The 18,742-nt window shown below is 38.5% G+C and overlaps 1 protein-coding gene across 7 annotated transcripts in view; it reads left to right on the top strand.

The window, feature by feature from the left end:
- Positions 1-18,203, top strand: part of RALYL (RALY RNA binding protein like) — a 310,011-nt gene extending 291,808 nt beyond the window's left edge. For all 7 annotated transcript variants that reach the window (XM_060775546.2, XM_060775547.2, XM_060775545.2 and 4 more), the window contains 2 exons: positions 2,779-2,951; positions 13,262-18,203. In XM_060775546.2, the coding sequence (XP_060631529.2) occupies positions 2,779-2,951; positions 13,262-13,279 (191 nt within the window). In that variant the 3' untranslated portion in view covers positions 13,280-18,203. The remainder of the gene's footprint in view (positions 1-2,778; positions 2,952-13,261) is intronic.
- Positions 18,204-18,742: the final 539 nt, after the last annotated feature.

Here is an 18,742-nt window from a genome sequence, read left to right as displayed (position 1 = left end):
TCTCAATTGGCACTGTGGTGTCGTTTGCTGAAAATTAACTGCTGAAAACATGCACTAAAATAAGGCCCTGGTGTAATTTCAAATAACTTTGATAAGTGGTACATGCAGTTCTGTGTATCTTCTTATATCACAATGTTAACACAGGTTAGACAAATTTCAATAAAAGCGAAGTCATGAAGCCGCAAAATAAAGCATTCTTCTTCTAGTAAGCTTTGGATAGAAAATCTCCATTAAGTCAGAGTCAACATGAAAGCAATTATTATGCAAAAGAGCCTCAATGAGAGCTGAGATGACTGTCTAATTTTCATGTTTGGTGAATCCATTCAAATACTAATCAGATATTACAGAATGTGCATTGAATCCTAGACAAATAGGCATCTCAAAGCACATTCTTTACTACTGTGATATAGAAACCTGCTTTGTAGTATGTCAGACCATTGGTCCAACTAAGTGCTTCTGTCAGACTCTGCATGGTGCTTCTGCCAGACACTCTATCCAAGGTTTAGATATTGGTCTGCTTGCCTTAGGTCTCTCTAAAAAGCTGACCACTTTTCCCCAAAGAGGGCACTAGTCCAGTGTTTCTCAACCTGTGAGTCTTGAGGGGGGTTTCAGAGGGGTCACCAAAGACCATCAGAAAATGCATACCTTTTGGCAGAGGAGGCTGAAGATCACTCCACCTGTCCTTCTGTTCCTTTTTGGTGTTGGTGAACTACAACTCGCAGAATTCAAAAATAGCCCCCCAACCCCACCAGTATTCAATGTTGGCTATGTAGGTAGTGTGCCAAGTTTGGTCCATTGTGGGCTGGGTTCAGAGTGCTCATTGATTGTAGGTTAACTATAAATTACAGCAACTACAACTCCCAAATGTCAAGGTCTATTTTCTCCCAAACTACACAACATTTGGGCATATTGAGTTTTTGTGCCAAGTTTGGTCCAGATCCATCATTGTTTGAGTCCACAGTGCTCTCTGGATGTAGGTGAACTACAACTCCAAAACTCAAGGTCAATGCCCATCAAACCCTTCCAGAATTTTCTCTTGGTCATGAGAGTTCTATATGCCAAGTTTGGTACAATCCCCTCCTTGGTGGAGTTTAGAATGCTCTTTGATGTAGGTTAACTATAAATTCCAGTAACTACAACTCCCAAATGACAAAATCAGTGCCCCCCTAACCCCACCAGTATTCATATTTGGGTGTATTGGGTATTTGTGCCAAATTTGAATGAATGAATGAACGAATGAAAATACATCCTGCATATCAGATATTTTCCTTACGATTCATAAGAGTAGCAAAATTACAGTTATGAAGTAGCAACGAAAATAATGTTATGGTTGGGGGTCCTCACAACATGAGGAACTGTGTCAGGGCATTAGGAAGGTTGAGAACCGCCTCAGTAGTCAATAGAGACCATTCTTGAATCCAAGTTTTTCTCATTATGGTCCTAAACATGGCAGAGAAATATCTGTGCTAGCTCCAGGCTTTGCAAATGAAAGGCCTTTGTTTTGGTTAGGTGCCTTTCCAGTTGCTGCTGATGTCTTCAATGTCAGTGAGGAGGCGATTCTGCTCCAAGTTATTAATCTGAACTTTTCAGGTGCTATCCAAGTTGCTAAATCTATTCTGAAGATATGGTTTAGCATCTCAAGTCACCCTTTTAAAGCTCAGAATGAAAAGTCACTAGTTGTTAAGGGATCTGCCCCAATACATGCCCCATTTTCTTTCTTTGGAATCATCAAAGGCTTTTCACATTACATTACTTGAATAAAACTACTTCCTAGAGAGAGGAATCCACCCACTTTGTAAAAATTTGTGGACTTTCTTGTAGATATGCAAATGTCAACCCATGCCAGTGAATGGCAAAAGTAGCCATTTTTATAGTAACAGGCCATTTGGAATTCCTAAAAATTCAACAAGTATCTTGGAGAAAATGGGGGGAGGATGGCTGCTCTGATTCTTCCCCTCCTCTGTTCTGAATAATCCATTTGAGCTTTGAATTGTAGCTGAAACAAAACATCAAATTTAAGGTGAGTGAAATGATAAGAAATGATCCCTATTAATTTGGTGCTGCCTTAGTTTCCATGGAGGAACCCTGGAGATACAGAATTCATATTCATCTCAACTTTGAATTATTTAAATGTGTCTAGACAGACAGTTTATTTCTTGTCCTTTTATTCCTGTGCCTTGAATTCCTTATCTTTAATTAGCTGAGAAGTTTTTATGTTGGACTCAAGAATATACTTTAAGAATTGGTAACACCTTCCTCTGCTTTTTGTTGCCAGCTTTAAAGCAAATTAATGCAGAAGACGCTGGAGTATAAACACCCACTTTCCTGTTCTTTTATAGAAAAACTTAAAAACAGTGAAACAGACCTTAGTGATGGATACAAAACACAATGAAAGCTTCCACTTGTTATCTATGTGTTTGCAGTATTTAATGTAAGCACCCTCTGCTGAAGTCTATTTAGATTTCTTGCCCCCATATTTTACCATTTACAAATCCATTATTTCCAAGTCATTTCAGATCACAATGAACCTTATTTATTTCTTATTCAAGGAGCACCAGAAGTGAGGACAATTTCAAAGATTTGCGATTGTATGCTTGTAGTTGTCAAAGAAGACAGACATCTTACTATGTCTGTGCAAAGTGTTTAGCATATGAAAGGAATTTTTTTGGATTGTGCCCCAGGGATAAAATACAATTTGCTGTCATCTATCAAAATTTGAATTCCAAGGAAAAATTGCTTTTATTGAGCCACATTCTGGTGTTTTTCTTTTTCTCACAGAAGCCCAAAAGAAACAAATAGAAGACAGTGCCGATTTGATCCAAGATGAGTGCATATCAGAGAATGCTGACAACTCTACCGAAGATCCTATGGAAGGAGGCCTGGATGGAGATGGAGAGGAGTTGACTGATGGCATAGAGGAGGATTTTGATGAGGATGGAAGCAATGAGCTGGTAAATAATTATGAAACAGTGTGTGGCATGCAGCATGATTACGTTGCAATGACCACAACAGAAATATGATAGTTATACTGTTAGAAAGTTTAGGGGTCTGTTGGTGAGAAGCTCCAAAATCAGGGCCCTTTGTGCAGAGTCTTTTTTGTTAGATAATTTTCAGTACATTAAAAAAAAGAAAAAATACACAGACAAACAAAAAAAAGAGGAGAAAGCAAAAGAAAGAAAGAGCCCTTCCACACAGAATATCATGGCAGAAAATCCCATATTATCTGAGTGTGGACTCCAATAACGCAGTCCAAAGCAGATATTGTGGGATTTTCTGCTTGATATTCTGGGATATGTGAAAGGGCCCAAAGAAAGAAAGAGAGAGGGGAGGGGGGGGGGTTACATTTGATTCCCAACATTTCTAATGACATCCTACTGTACTAAATAACTTTTCCAATGATAAATACTATTCATACACTTCTTCAGCATAGGTAAACCTTTTTATCTATCATGGCTCTATGCTCTGGAATCATGGAAGTTGTCGTTTTACAAAATCTTTTTTTTTTTGGGTGGGGGGGGGGCACCAAAGAATGATGGTGCCTCACCAAACTATAAATCCCAAGATTACATAGCATTGGACCATGACAGTTAAAATAGCGTCAAACTGAATCTACAGTATAGACTCATGTAAAACAGTTCAAAGCACATAATATGAGATCAAATCCTGGGATATAGGGCTGTGTAGATCTAGTCGTTGATGGGATCGGAGAAGTTGGGGATATATGAGAGTAGATTTTGGAGGGCCATTTTTTTTGTTGCTGTTGTTGTTCTCATGTGCTGAACTCAATTCAGTAGATTACCAAAGATGTTGTGATGCAGTAAAGGGAGCAAGTGGCTGCAGTCACAGGTTCAAAGTGAACTTCCTAAATTCCAAGATGAATTTTAAAATATTTTCTTATCAGACAATTGCTTGAATATGTTCAGTAACAGTGACAGCTGCTGACTCCCACATCAGTAAAACAATGAATCTTCTCAGGTCTTAGCCTGAATGTAGAAAGAGCCACCAAAAATGTTGCTGATGCTGTTTTGAGGATAAGTCAGAACAAAGACCAGAGTAGATTACTATCCCAAAACATGGAATCCAACACTGTCAAGGGACATCATAAAGTGCAGCCCCGTGCTCTTGTTCATTGAATAGGCCTTCAACATAATGCAAGCCTCTGCCAGTTTCATAATCCCATTTACTTTAAAATAACTTAGTTCTCAGTAGAACTCACTTTTAGCTAATATGCTTAGGATAACAACATGTTAGTCTTATTCACAGCACAGTTGGAGTGTAGACCAATTTAGTATTTGCTGAAGGGAATGGGATGAAATCAATTTAGAGTCTGATTTCACACGCATTAACTCAAGTCTCCCTCTGTTCCTTGAGGCCAGCTCTCAAGAAAGCATGCGTAGAACTGCAATCTGCTTCTCTGTTGCTTTGTCTTGAAGCCGTTCTTGGTGATAAAATACAATTTGCTTTTCTCTGCTCTGTTTGCATTAACACCAGTCCAATGTCAACAGGAATATATTCCATCACACGATAGAAAGGGATGTAAATAACCTTGCTGAAGGCAAGACTGCCTTGTCTCAGTGTACTTCTTAATAAAAACTGTAAGGAAGGATCTCTGCTGTTCTCTTGGAAAGGAGTGGTTTCGTGTAGATGTTGAAAAGCTTGGGGGATAGAATCAAACCTTGTGGGACTCCACAGGAATGGCCAGGGGTCCAAGCAGCTATCCCTTAGTGCCACCATCTGGGTCTAACCTTCCAGGAATGAGCAGAGTCACTGCAAGGCAGTGTCTCCAAGTTCCATCCCGGAGAACAGACCCAGAAGGATACCATGGTCGATGGTATTGAAAGCTACTGAGAGCTCCAGGAGGACCAACAGGGATACCTTCCTTCTGTCTAGTTCTCTGTGGAGGTTATCCACCAAGACAACCAAAGTTGTCTTCGTCCTGTAACCAGGCCTATACCCAGACTGTGATGGATCAAGATAATCAGTTTCATCCAAGAATCCCTGGAATGGATTAGCCCCCATCTGCTCTAGAACCTTGTCCAGAAAGGGGAAATTAGAAATAGGCTGATAGGTGTTTAAGGATCCAGGAATGATTTTTTTTTTCAAAATTGTTCTTAACAACCGCCTTTTTCAGGGATTTTGGAATTTTGCCCTGTCCCAGCGAGGCATTCACAACCCTTGTAATCCTTTCGGCCAATCCCTCTCTGGCTAGTTTAATAAGCCAGAAAGGACAAGGGTCTAGAGCACATGTGGTCACCCTCACAGCTCCAAGAATCTTGTCCATGTCATCAGGCTAAACAGAATAATTTTCTTCAGTTGATACTAGAATACTTAACACTGTAAGGTTGTATTGGACACCTATAGCAGGAAACTGCATTTTTTCTTAATCATTCAATCTATTTTGCACTCTTTTCAGGGCACCCACAGTCCTGTAAACAAGACAAACTCTATTTGGCAAAACTCCAATTGGACAATATTCCAAAACCAAGAAAGCAATGGGCGTAGATCAAGAATTAAAGCAGGAGGTCTCAAATATAATCCCTGGCAACTCTGTACAGAAGTAACCTAATGAGTCTTCTTCTCTGTTAGTGGGCCCTGGTAGACTTATCCAATAACTGCAGAAATCCAAGTAACAAGCTCACCCTGCTTAGTTTCCAAGATCAGACCCATTACAAACAGTGAAATGAAGCAAAAGAAACTGGTTGGTCCTTGTCTGGTAGTTCAGCAGTTTTATTCCTTGACTGGGAAAGCTTTGTATGAATAACACAGAACTTATAAGTCAACTTCATCTAAAATGATGATGGTATTGAGTTTCTGAATAATAGACATTTTATCCCTGCTGTTTCATGCAAATCTTGCATAATAGTTATTTCAGGCATTTGCTGCAGTGTAGGTAATTGCTAGCTATTATTGTGTGAAATGAGATCTGTTCAGATTATATCAAAAATACAATGTGCAATACTTTATTGATTTAGTAGTTGTGACTGCAGGCCTATCTGTCATGGCTTTTCTTTGTTTTCTGTAAATGCTTTGTGTTGATCAATAGATTTGAATCACAGCAAATAATTGTTGCCCTTTGTGAACAATAAAGGTCACATCTGATTAATTACTTGACACAACATAGGTAGATGAGATCAAAAGGAAGGGGAAAATGTCCCGATGAAGAAAAATATGAAGTCAATAATATACACAATTCAGTTACTCTTGAAAGTCATTAGATAAACTTTTGTGATTATCACTAGATGACTGAAAAGAATCAGACACAGTGGGTTGTGCCAAATGGCGTCATTCCACAAGTGCAAAGTTTATGCCATTTATTATTAATGATATTAATGCTAAGAATGTAGTGGGAAGGTGCTTTATGTGCCACATCAATTTAATGTCAAGTTTTGGATTACATTTTTAAGATTTATAAAACAAATTCCAACAGAGGTGAATTGATAACTCTCCACCCCCTTTTTAAAATATAGGTCTCTCTAGGTCAGCAAGCTCATCTAGGAACACACCCTAGATCAAGAATATTCCCCCATTTACCAACCTGATATTGAGTAGCAGCATTTTCAGCCAAGAGGGAGACTTATTTCAATTAGACACAATTTGGAGGCAACCCACATTCAATGGCTTCCTCCTCTCCCATGACAATAAGACTTCTTACTATTCCTTGAAGCCCCCTGGTGACACAGTGGGTTAAACCACTGAGCTGCTGAATTTGCTGACCAAAAGGTTGACGGTTCAAATCTGAGGAGCAAGATGAGCTCCTGCTGTTTGCCCAGCTTCTGCCATGCTTGCAATTTGAAAACATGCAAATGTGAGTAGATCAATAGGTACCACTTCTGCAGGAAGGTAATGGCACTCCATGCAGTCATGTTGGGCACATAACCTTGGAGATGTCTGCAGACAACCCTGGATCTTCAGCTTAGAAATGGGGATGAGCACCACCCCCCAGAGTCGACACAACTAGACTTAATGTCAGGGGAAACCTTTACCTTTACCTTACTATTTCTTGAGAGCCAGAGTGGTTAAATGTCCTTCCATCAGCCAGCTAAAACCTTTTTATTCAGAAAGAAAGAAGTTTATTAAGAAAACAGTAAATAATGAAAAAGGCAGGTTCAGAAATGAATAGGCAATAAGTTATTCCAAAATAATCAGAATAGGCAATCATCAAGGTACATTCAAAATCCAGACTTTAAACATTTTTTCAAAATAAAATCCCTAAACTCTGAAAATAACTTCTCAATTTCCAAAAGGTAAAAACAAGATACTGCAATCCAAGGGTTCCAAAACTTGCTTAAAGAACTATAATCCAAAGTCTTGAAAACATGAACAAGGAACTATAATCCACCTGAGGCCCCTTCCACACAGCTGTATGAAATCCCACATTATCTGCTTTGAACTGGATTATATGGCAGTGTGGACTCAGATAATCCACAACATCTGCTTTGAACTGGATTATCTGAGTCCACACTGCCATATAACCCAGTTCAAAGCAGATAATATGGGATTTTATACAGCTGTGTGGAAGGGGCCTTAGCAACTAGCAGCATGGAGTAGACCGGCAGTGGCAACAGCAGGCAGAAATGCTTCTCTCTTCTGTAAGGATAGTGGTGGTCACGCATGCCTGGCTGGTGTGCAGTATCTTCTGAAGCTGTCATGTATCTAATGAATGACAAAGGTGGAAGGGAGAAAAGTACATCATAGCATGAAGACTTGAAGACTATCCTGACATTCCCCCACTTTATAACGTGTCAGATATGCAGCATGACACCCAACAATTTTACTGTTCTTATTTTGTATAAATGAACTACCACAAAGCCCTTGTCCTTAACTTGTTTGTTTTGGCTGTCAATTGTTCCAAAGGAAAACTTGTGAGGCATTGTGCTGGATTTAACCATATTCCTCTCACTGGTTTAATGGGATTTCATGTACAACCAAATCCACTGTATGCTGCTTTTCAAATAAGCAGAGCCACCTGGGAGGATTTCCTTCACTCTCCACCTTCCTATTGGAAACAAAACAAATACTTTCCAACTCTAGGTGGAAAAATTAGGCTGCATGCCACCTTTTGTTATTTTAAATCTTCAGACTAAGGGGCCAACATGTACAAACCAATATGTCATCATATAATATCCCAGAACAGGTTTCTGTGTGCTGTATTTGTTCAAACGCCCACATCACTCTGGCCTCTCAGGGAAAGAAATCAGCCAAAACAGATCCATTATGTTTAAGCATTAATGTCTGGTGACAGTTGCTCCTTCCATATTAAAACTGCCCACTGGTCTATATTTTGAAGGGGAAAGAGAAGCCAAACGCTACTCCATCATTTCTAAGTATTAATGACTATTCCCTCAGACAGTTGGGGGGGCTGGACTACAGTTTGAAAAACAAATGGGCAGATTCCAATGCACACTGCACATATCTTATTTGTAGTGCAACAAAAAACACAAAAATGCAATATTTAAAATTAACAATTTTAACCAACATAAACTTACCAATATTTCAGTGGGAAGTGTAAATATGTGAGAGGAAGCCACAGGGAGGAGGGAGCAAGCTTGTTTTCTGCTTCCTTGGAGACTAGGACGTGGAACAATGGCTTCAAACTGCAAGAGAGGAGATTCCATCTGAACACGAGGAAGAACTTCCTGACTGTGAGAGCAGTTCAGCAGTGGAACTCTCTGCCCCGGAGTGTGGTGGAGGCTCCTTCTTTGGAAGCTTTTAAACAGAGGCTGGATGGCCATCTGTCAGGGGTGATTTGAATGCAGTATTCCTGCTTCTTGGCAGGGGGTTGGACTGGATAGCCCATGAGGTCTCTTCCAACTCTGATTCTATTCTATGAAGTATGGACCTGCTTTTGGCTGATGAGAGAGTAAAGGTAATCAAAATTGTTGCTGTTGTGTGCCTTCAATTTGTTTCAGACTTAGGAAAACCCTAGCCTAAATTTTAGGGTGGGGGGTAAATGGAGGGCTGGAGTTTGGGGATCCCTGCTCTACTATTTGAGGGAGAGAAGAGCAGCCAAGCACAGCTTTATCTTGCCTAAGCATGAAGTGGAAGTCTCTCCCTCTATACTCCAATTGCTGTTGTAGGGGCCCTTCCACACAGCCATATAACCCAGAATATCAAAGCAGATAATCCATAATATCTGCTTTGAACTGGATTATCTGAGTCCACACTGCCAGATAATCCAGTTCAATGTGGATTTTATACAGATGTCTGGAAGATGCCTTGAAGAGCAGCCAGCATCTCATGAATATAATCCCTTATAGCATACCATTTGCATTTTGTTCCGCCTTTCTCTTTGCCTGGCGTTATCTTTTGTGTGTATTGTGTTGGATTTGGATTGTAAGCCTGAGGGTGGGGTACTCTCAAATTAAATATTTTAAGACATCTGGGAATCTGTTTGGCTGAAGGATGTGTATAAATACACTAAATAATTGAACTCTCAGTTCTGTCAGCCACAATACCTAAGTATCACTCACCTTCTTGTTCTTACTCTGAACCTCTAAAGGCATCTTCCTGCATTTGACATAGAAAGCTAGACATTTGAATTAAACTTCAGCCAGAAGAATCATATTAGGTGCCTTTGTATAATTATTTATAGAGTTTGGAAATAATTTCTTAAAAGAAACCACAGTAACTGTAATCTGTTGCTTTTATGTACAGGGAAGCATAATAGTATCATTTGTATGAAATAATGTAACAGCCTATAATGTGTCTATCCAGCCTATGAAAGCTTATAATACATTCTGTTAACTGGTAACTAAATATTTTTCATTTTTATATACCAAGGGCCACTGGAGTTTAGTTCTGGGACCCTCCATGGTTAACAAAATATTTGGATGTACAAGTCGCATTATGTACAACAATGTCATAACATGGTATCCTTCATACAAATATGGCAAAATCAATGTTTGCTTTTGGTATTTATTTTGGGAAGTAGGTATTTTCAAGCTGTGATGTTTGAATCTATGGCAACAGAATGTGTGGATATTAAGACATAACTCTATGTTATTCTGTCTCTTGTCTTCAAGAAAGCATGTAAGTCATGAGACAACTTGCATATCCAGAAAAATCTAAACTTGAACTAACTATGGCCTATTGCAGGGGTCCTCAAACTTTTCAAACAGAGAGCCAGGTCACAGACCCTCAAAGTGTTGGAGGGCCGGATTATAATTTGAAAAAAAAATGAATGAATTCCTATGCACACTGTACATATCATATTTGTAGTGCCAAAAACACTTAAAAACAATACAATAATTAAAATGAAGAACAATTCCAACAAATATAAAATTATTAGTATTTCAATGGGAAGTGTGGGCCTAGTTTTGGCTGATGAGATAGGATTATTGTTGTGTGCTTTCAAGTCATTTCAGACTTAGTTTGACCCTGAGCGAGGGCCGGGTAAATGACCTCGGGCCTTAGTTTGAGGACCCCTGGCCTATTGGATTCCTCAGTATTCAACTATATTCTTCCTTAAATTGTAAACTACCATATTGATACAATTTCCAAATCAATCTACTTTTTTGTGATTGAAAGTAACTAGGAAATCATGACATCTTCAATGTTCAGTAGGTGCTCTCTGTCAGAATTCGGTGAATATAATGAGTTTTTCATTATCAGTTTTGAGCAGCTGCTCATCTTTTGGGGGCATTTCTCCATTATTACAGAATTGTGTGTTTCATCATTTATCAGGTGAACAGAATTCTTCTGCTAGGTGAATAGAGGAAAGGGACATTGATGTAAAAGCATTTGTGACCTGAAACAGGGAGTCAGGAAAGAACAGTTAATGTATGCATCCACACGTCTGAACATTTTTCCTATAATGCATCTCTTAAGTCATCCTTTCCTTTTTGCAATTTGCCAAAAGAAAAGTACTACCGTGAACAAAACTGAAAAGAGAGAAATGCACCATAATTTGCATGGAAGTCATTATTAATGAGAACAAATTCCAGGGAAATTCTTTAATGCACACAGCTAAAAACAGGTCCAGCTTTATTGCTATTCTTTCCCAAATGCACTAGTGATCCTTGTTCAGTCTTTCCTGCCAATAATTTTCAACTCCATCACAATCTCATTGTCAGTTGTCTTGTGCTAACAAATGCAGAAGATTTATTCATTTTGCTCTTTATCCAAGTGCCCTACTTTGAAACAGCTTATGTTCTCTCCTCTTGGTGTCATTTCCTACTTGCTATTATTGCTTTTCTGTTCCTTTTTTCCATTTTCTCCCCCCCCCCCCCCCTCAGTTCCCCAAAGACATCTTTGACATTCAGCTGCTTCCAGTTAATCCATTTTCTTCCCAAATAATTCCTATGGCTTGTATCTTGAAGAAAACTGCCCTTCAGATACTGTTCTCTAAATATATGCAAATTATGATATGGAGAGTGTACCTGGCTCACTTTTCCTAAAGCTTTATTGCAGTGTAGTTATCTCACACCTTTTTGAGCCATTGGACCAGTGTTCAGTAATTAGCCATGTTTTGTTCTACTATCTTATCTATGTAGACATAAAGTGGTGCAAGTAGCATTTATTCTTTATTTTTAAAATTGAAGATCTATGGAATACAGGGTTGCAAACATGGAAAATTACCATATTCCTAGCCAGACTTATAGTGCAGCTATTGTATATTGTCTTTATGATATCAGAGCTTAGGAAAAGAAGTTCCATGATTCCCTGAGTTACTGCCTGCTTCTCTTTTCAAGCCAAAGTATAGAAGAAAACTGATTTTCAATAGGAATAGACTAGTGAATAACAGCAATATTTCTCCAAAATTATAAGCAATAGGGTTTTTTATATTTAATGAGTAGTACAAGGCAGTAGAGTTCAGCTCAACTCTAGATCCTGTTGAACACAAGAGCAGATTAACAATGGAACTCATTGCCTAGGAGGCAATGGGCTTCTTCCTAGAGGTCTTCAAACTACAGTTTTCCTGGGAATGACTTTGGATTTGTGTAATTTTAAATGGATGTTTTTATAATTGTTTTAATTTTTGTAATTTTAAATGCTATTATAATTGTGCTTGGCATCTAATGGTTGCTGGTTGTGAACTCTCCTGAGTCTCCCGATCCCTCGGAAGGTGAGAAGGGTGGGATACAAATGTTTGAAACGAATAAATAAATTCTCTAGCTCTGGATTTCTGCACCATTGGACTAGATGGCTAATGGGAGCCTCTCCCACTGCTTTGGTGATTTCTAAAGTGTGCTTCATAGAATACATGAGTGCAATGCCTGTATTTTAGTCATTCTGAAGGTTCTTTAAATAAGAATTTATCCTTCCTCATCAGATAAATCTTGGTCTGCCAGATTTTGGCCAATGGGAACTCCTGACAGCCCCATCCAACATAATCAATGGCAAAGAACATTGAGAATTGAAATCATAACCAGAAAGATGCATTTTGCCCACTCTTTACAGACACATTGCAGTAATAAATCTAATATGCATGAAGGCTAGCTGTGCCACTTAAAACAATCACTTTAATGCTATAAAAATGGGCAATTGTTTTTGAAGTGTTGATAACACATCAGGGTCACTGTGATGAGGAATCAGGATGGGAAAATAGACCAAAGTGTCACTTATATTGTATCTGGACAAAGACTGAAAGATGTATAAGAAATTTCATACTTAAGGAGCTTCACTGTCAACATCATTAAAGAGCCATTGCACTCCTGAACAAAGATGAAGCTAGAGTTGAATTATGTCGTGTCAGAAGCGACTTGAGAAACTGCAAGTCACTTCTGGTGTGAAAGAATTGGCCATCTGCAGAGACATTGCCCAGGGAATGCCCACATGTTTTACCATCCTGTGGGAGGCTTTTCTCATGGCTTGTCTTGTGTATGGGAAGCTGGAGCTGACAGATGGGAGCTCACCCCCTCTCACAGATTCAGGTCAGCAGTTCAGCTAGCACAAGGTTTAAAGCACTGTGCCACTGCGACTCCTTAGGGTGTGATTTCCATTGAAAAGCTGTTGTTGGAGAGAAGGATGAAGTCACTATTCCCTATATTACTGCACTAGAAAACAAATCAAGCCGAGGACTCTTTTTAATAGAGCTTGAAAAGGTTATATTTTGAACCACAATTCTCAGAAGCCTCCAACCAGCATGGCATTCTCAGAATTGTGATTCAAAAATGTAATATTTCCAAGCTCTTAAGAAAGACAAAAGACACCGAGTAGACCAATTTGTAGAATTCATTATTCATTATTTAGTTCAGTTCATTTTCTTCTGTCACTCCTGTTCAAAATGCTTTCAGACTAAAATATGCATTTTATGTTATAGTTTCTACAGATAAAATGAATTGGGAGTCCTATCCAGCCACTGTGGAAACCGAGAAGACTGACTTCTCTGTCTGGAAATGTGACCTGCGATTACTTGCCGGCTGAGAACACCTTTAACTCAGTTTTTGCAAAGAACTGAAATTACTCTTTGAAATGGAAGCAACCATTCAAAACTTAGAAATTCCATTTCTTGTATGTTCTAAAGCTGTACAATTGTCAGATTTTTATGGTTTAGATTGTAAATGTGTTTTTTCCTGGCTAATTATTGGTATTATTTTTTTAATTTTGATGTCAGAAAGCCAATTACTTGTATGATAATAGGAAGGACATATTTAAAATGAGGAAGACACTGTATACAAATGTATATTTGTAAAAGCTATTTTTATGATTAGCATGTTTTATGGTTCATTATATTTAAAGTCAGGTGATATTGCACTTAAATGTTTACAGCATAATGAAATGAGATCATCAAAGTTTTATGATTCAATATGTTAGCTGTATTTTAATTATTTGTATTTATTTATATTCCTGTTTTAAAGCAGGTACATTGATTAAATGGAATCTTAATGGTGGGTAAATAATATTCATGGCTGGGGTTTTTCCCCCCAAGCTATCATTATACCATAATGGATGTGATGTTCTGCGCTAGTTCTGTGCAGATTGGGAAAACTTCAGATAATTTCAATACTCAAATTTACATCCTCACACCTAACTAAAATGCAAATTTCCCATCTCTTCCAACTCTGTCTTGGCAACAGATAAGTCCACTGGACAGCATGGATAAAAATATTTCAAAAATCCTGTTAATACTTCCAATATTGCTGCCACATTAAAAAAACTGATATGGTTGGTTTCATATCTACTCTTCAATCCATTTTTTTCTGGATTTCTATTATATGATTATTTTGTTATATGGTTGAAAGCTATAGTTTGAACTTATTGGTACTTTAACCACAAATCTCTGTATCAGTTTGTCTCATTGTGTCCATTCCATCTCAATATGATGCAAAGAGAACTTTATATTATGCACTGTACTTCTCTGAACTCATTTCTGATCCCTGAGGCTATCAGATTTTCTCCGACTGATGCTTGAAATTAGAATACTTCCTACGACTGCAAATTAATTCTTTCCATAGTTCCCCTGAATAAGCTTTTTTCCCTCCTACAAAACAAATCGGTGATTTTTGCCTCATTTGTTAATAGGAGTGTCTAGATCCACCTACAGTCTATGGCTATAGCTGCTTCATTACCAGAGAAAGAGACAACTGACAGTTTTGAAAATAAAATTGCACAGACCAATTTTGTTTTATCACCTTAATACCAGACTGGTTCAAATATGATTCATAGCACGATAAGAGGTACCAGACTGCTAGAAATAGGACATTTTTAAAAACAGTTGGCACGTCTAAGGGTTATTTTGTGAAAGGATATTTTAAAGGCATTCTTACAACCTTTAAGGCCTTTTTCTGATGGTCAAGATGGCATCCGGAACACACTTACATCACAGGGCCAGGTCTTGTCCAGTATTCATTTTATAATAATAATAATAATAATAATAATAATAATAATAATAATAATAATAATCAGACTACAAGCAGAGGCATAACACCATTGCTGAGATGATTCATTGGAACTTGTGCCACAAATACCATCTGCCTAAGACAAAGAACTAGTGGGATCACAAGCCGGAAGAAGTTACAGGAAATGAACACGCCAAACTCCTCTGGGACATCTGGATTCAGACAGACAGAGTTTTGGAGCATAATACTCCTGACCTCACAATCGTGTTAAAAAACAAAGTATGGATCATCGATGTCACAATCCCAGGTGACAGCAGGATTGCAGAGAAACAACTGGAAAAGCTGACACGATACGAGGATTTAAAAATTTAACTGCAAAAACTCTGGCACAAACCAGTAAAGGTGGTCCCAGTGGTGATCGACACACTGGGTGCAGTGCCTAAAGACCTTGGCCTGCACTTAAACACAATTGGCACTGACAAAATTACCATCTGCCAGCTGCAGAAGGCCATTTTACTGGGATCTGCACACATTATTCGCGAATACATCACACAGTCCTAGACATTTGGGAAGTGTCCGACGTGTGAACCAATTCAACAGCCAGCAGAGTGTCTGCTGTGGACTCATCTTGTTGTGTTTCTAATAATAATAATAATAATAATAATAATAATAATAATAATAATAATTTTATTTATATTCCACCCTCTCTCCCCAAGGGAACTCCGGATGGATTCACAACAAGAGATGGCAAACATTCAATGCAGATCCAAATTCATAAATAAAAAAACAAAACCATGTCCTCAAAAAACAATATTCACAGCCAAATTATACTCAAAAAATTAAATACATAATAGTCAACATTAGACATAAATTATATAAGCAACAGTTAACATTCATTTAAAATAATTATTAAAATATTATGCAGCCAATAACACCAGTGTGGTCAATGGCACCAACTAAGCCAAAATCAACTAAGTCAGAGTATGGTCACAGATTTGGAACAGTTATATTGATTGGATGAGAGCTTCTAATCAGCCTCCTCTCTGTATGCTAATGAACAGAAATAAGTTTGCAATTCTTTTTATTTTTGAAGGAGAGGAGGGAGGGGCCATGTTTATTTCTTTAGGGAGGGAGTTCCAGAGAAGGGGAGCGATCACGTAGAAGGCCCTCTCTCTCTTTCCCACCAGCCGTGCTTGAGACAGGTGTGGGACAGAGAGAAGGGCCTCCTCCGATGATTGCAGTGTCTGAGATGGTGTATATGAGGAGAGGCAATTTGACAGATAGCCTGTAACTGAGCTGTTTAGGGCCTTAACGGTAATAACAAACACTTGTATCTAGCCCACAAGCAGACCGACAGCCAGTGGAGCTGCTGCAACATGGGAGTGGTTCTCTCCCTATGCAGCGCTCCTGTTATCAGACATTGATGCATGGCATGCATACTGTGGGACACACATAATGTTAGGGGAAAACCTTTTGCTCCGTATGTGATATGCATTCACTCAATGTTTGCCCACCATAATAAAACATATCAAAGGGGCTCTTTAAAGACATTGGTACAGATGATGATGCAGTTTAGGAGAAATTTCACTTTATTCACAAACATCTGAGTTGTGGGATTTTTTGTAGTGCCAGAATGATTCCTTTCTGTAAATTCGTTCCTCTGTTATATTCACTGATGATCCTACTTCACAGAGCACCTGTGCTACTCACCTTTATGGAATAGGATAATTTGTGTATAGTAGGCCCTCCGTATATATGGGAGATTGGTTTGAGCCCTCCATTCAATACTGGAAAACATGGATGTTCCAGTCTCTTATATAAAAAGATATCCTTTTCTCCCCCACCCCATACATACAACCACTACTGTGCACACACAAACCTCAACCTCTTCAACCCACCTTGACAACCAGTTCCCTCTTCCACCCTGGTCATGCACTCTTTATCAGCCTACCATTTCTTATGTGCACCACGAAGGCAAATGCCAAATGCAAGCATGAGCCACGTCTTCCCCTCCCTTCCCTTCCGAACCACCTCAATGCCTTCTTCACCCTCAGCTTCCACAACAGTGTCCTCATGACAGGCTAAGGGAGAGACGAAACATCATGCAGTGCTTTTTATTCTTTTAAGACTGTGGCTTTTGTTTTTAAAGCATTTGAATGTTGTATTTCTATTACTATTTTTGATCTCATATTGGTTGAATCTACAGATCAAGAGCCCACAGATCCAGAGTGCCCTCTATACATTTTCCAAACATGTTTTCCTTAATAGAGAGACAGGGGACAAGAGAATAACTTGTTGATACAGTAACTTAAAATCAATCTGAATAACACCAAATTGGGGAAATGTTTCTGATTAACTAGAGCTGGCATCCTTTTAGTAACATACGCAGCCATAACCCCAACTTATATCTCTGTGTGTGTTTATTGCAGAGGTATGGATTCTCATTCTCCCTTATACAACAACCAAAATCTCTTTTTAAAAACCTTGGCCAGAATTTAGCTATGTTTGCTTGACTACATGCTGCATCCTTTCAAATAGTGAATATGGGTGGGGAGTAGAAGTAAACATCCACCTCTGAATGTGTAGCTGGAATCACAGTGACAAACATCCTCTGGGACTGATCAAGGATCCCGTGAAATTCTGGAGGATCACATTGTCACTCTGTATATCTCCCAAGGCACATGACTAAATGCTATGCCATTCACATCCACACTTCACTATTAGCAAGTAAATACAATTTTGAGGAAGTGCAGTCAGGAAAAGTTGGACTTTGTGGAGAGGAGATGGGCAGAAATTTGCACCTGATAGCTGGTCTTTCTTTGTCCTATAAGCTATTTTTGATTACAGATGCCAAGGATCAAAGCAGTCCTCTCTGTGTTCAAAATGTTTTATATTGAGTAATATTAATTTTGCATGTATATCATCCCATTGCACTATTACAGCATTTGCAATAAAGCAGGCTGGTACCAATGCAATCAGTGGTTAGAAAAAGGAAATGTGGTGTGAAGTTTTGTTTTGTTTTTTATTATGATCCATTCTCTTCTCTGCTGTGAACATGTGCCCACAACCATCTGTTTGTAAGAGAAATCAATCCAGATGGCTGTTTTATTGTAACCTCAATTTACAATCTGATCAGGGCAACTAGTTGTTAATCTTTCTAGATTCTTGCAGTGTAGCACTGGAGCTTTTCGCTGAGAAGAAAAAAGAGGAGTTGGATTCTTAAACTATGAAAAACGTCATAACCTGAATAAATTTTGGCATTTTAAAACCAATATGATTTCTTTTTTAAAGAACAATGGATATAAAGTTGAAATATCTGCCCCATGCCTTCTTGTGTAATCACTCATGATGGTTTTGTTCCAAATGTTGTAACATAATTTTTACATTCCTGTAAATAAATATTTTCTCTGATTAATGCATTAATTGCCTTTTGTAGTTCCTGATTCCTTGGGTTGATTCTGAAACTAGTTTACAAAACCAGAAGAGTGTGTGTGTGTGTGAAAGAGAGAGAGAGAGACCATAATTCCTGGGTGCTATTGATTAATGCCTCACTGGACAATAATGCTAAAATCTTCTGGCAACTTGCATCAGAAGCCTTGTAATCCCCCCCCCCCCCCTAGAGCCCCAAGCAATTTGAACTCATTGTTTTATGTTCCTGGATGCACCAACTCTAGAATTAATGCAGTTTGGTGCGACTTTCACATTGAGCAATGAATGATGGCTCCACGGTATGTGATTCTGGGAAATGTAGTTTGGTGAGGCACTAGCATTCTTGGGTTGAGAAAGGTGATGGCTTTGTAAAACTACAATCCCCATGATTCCATAGCATTGAGCTATAGAAGTTAAAGCGGTATTAATTCTACAATTTGTAAATGTATCCCTAGTCATTGGAGCAATGGGAAACAAACTTGCTCCCTCCTTAATATTGCATCTTTTCAGATATTTAAACATGGTTATTATGT

This window comes from Anolis sagrei, chromosome 4 (genome assembly GCF_037176765.1).
Source record: "Anolis sagrei isolate rAnoSag1 chromosome 4, rAnoSag1.mat, whole genome shotgun sequence".
Lineage (NCBI taxonomy): Eukaryota > Metazoa > Chordata > Lepidosauria > Squamata > Dactyloidae > Anolis > Anolis sagrei.
This window is presented reverse-complemented; position numbering and strand designations above follow the sequence as displayed.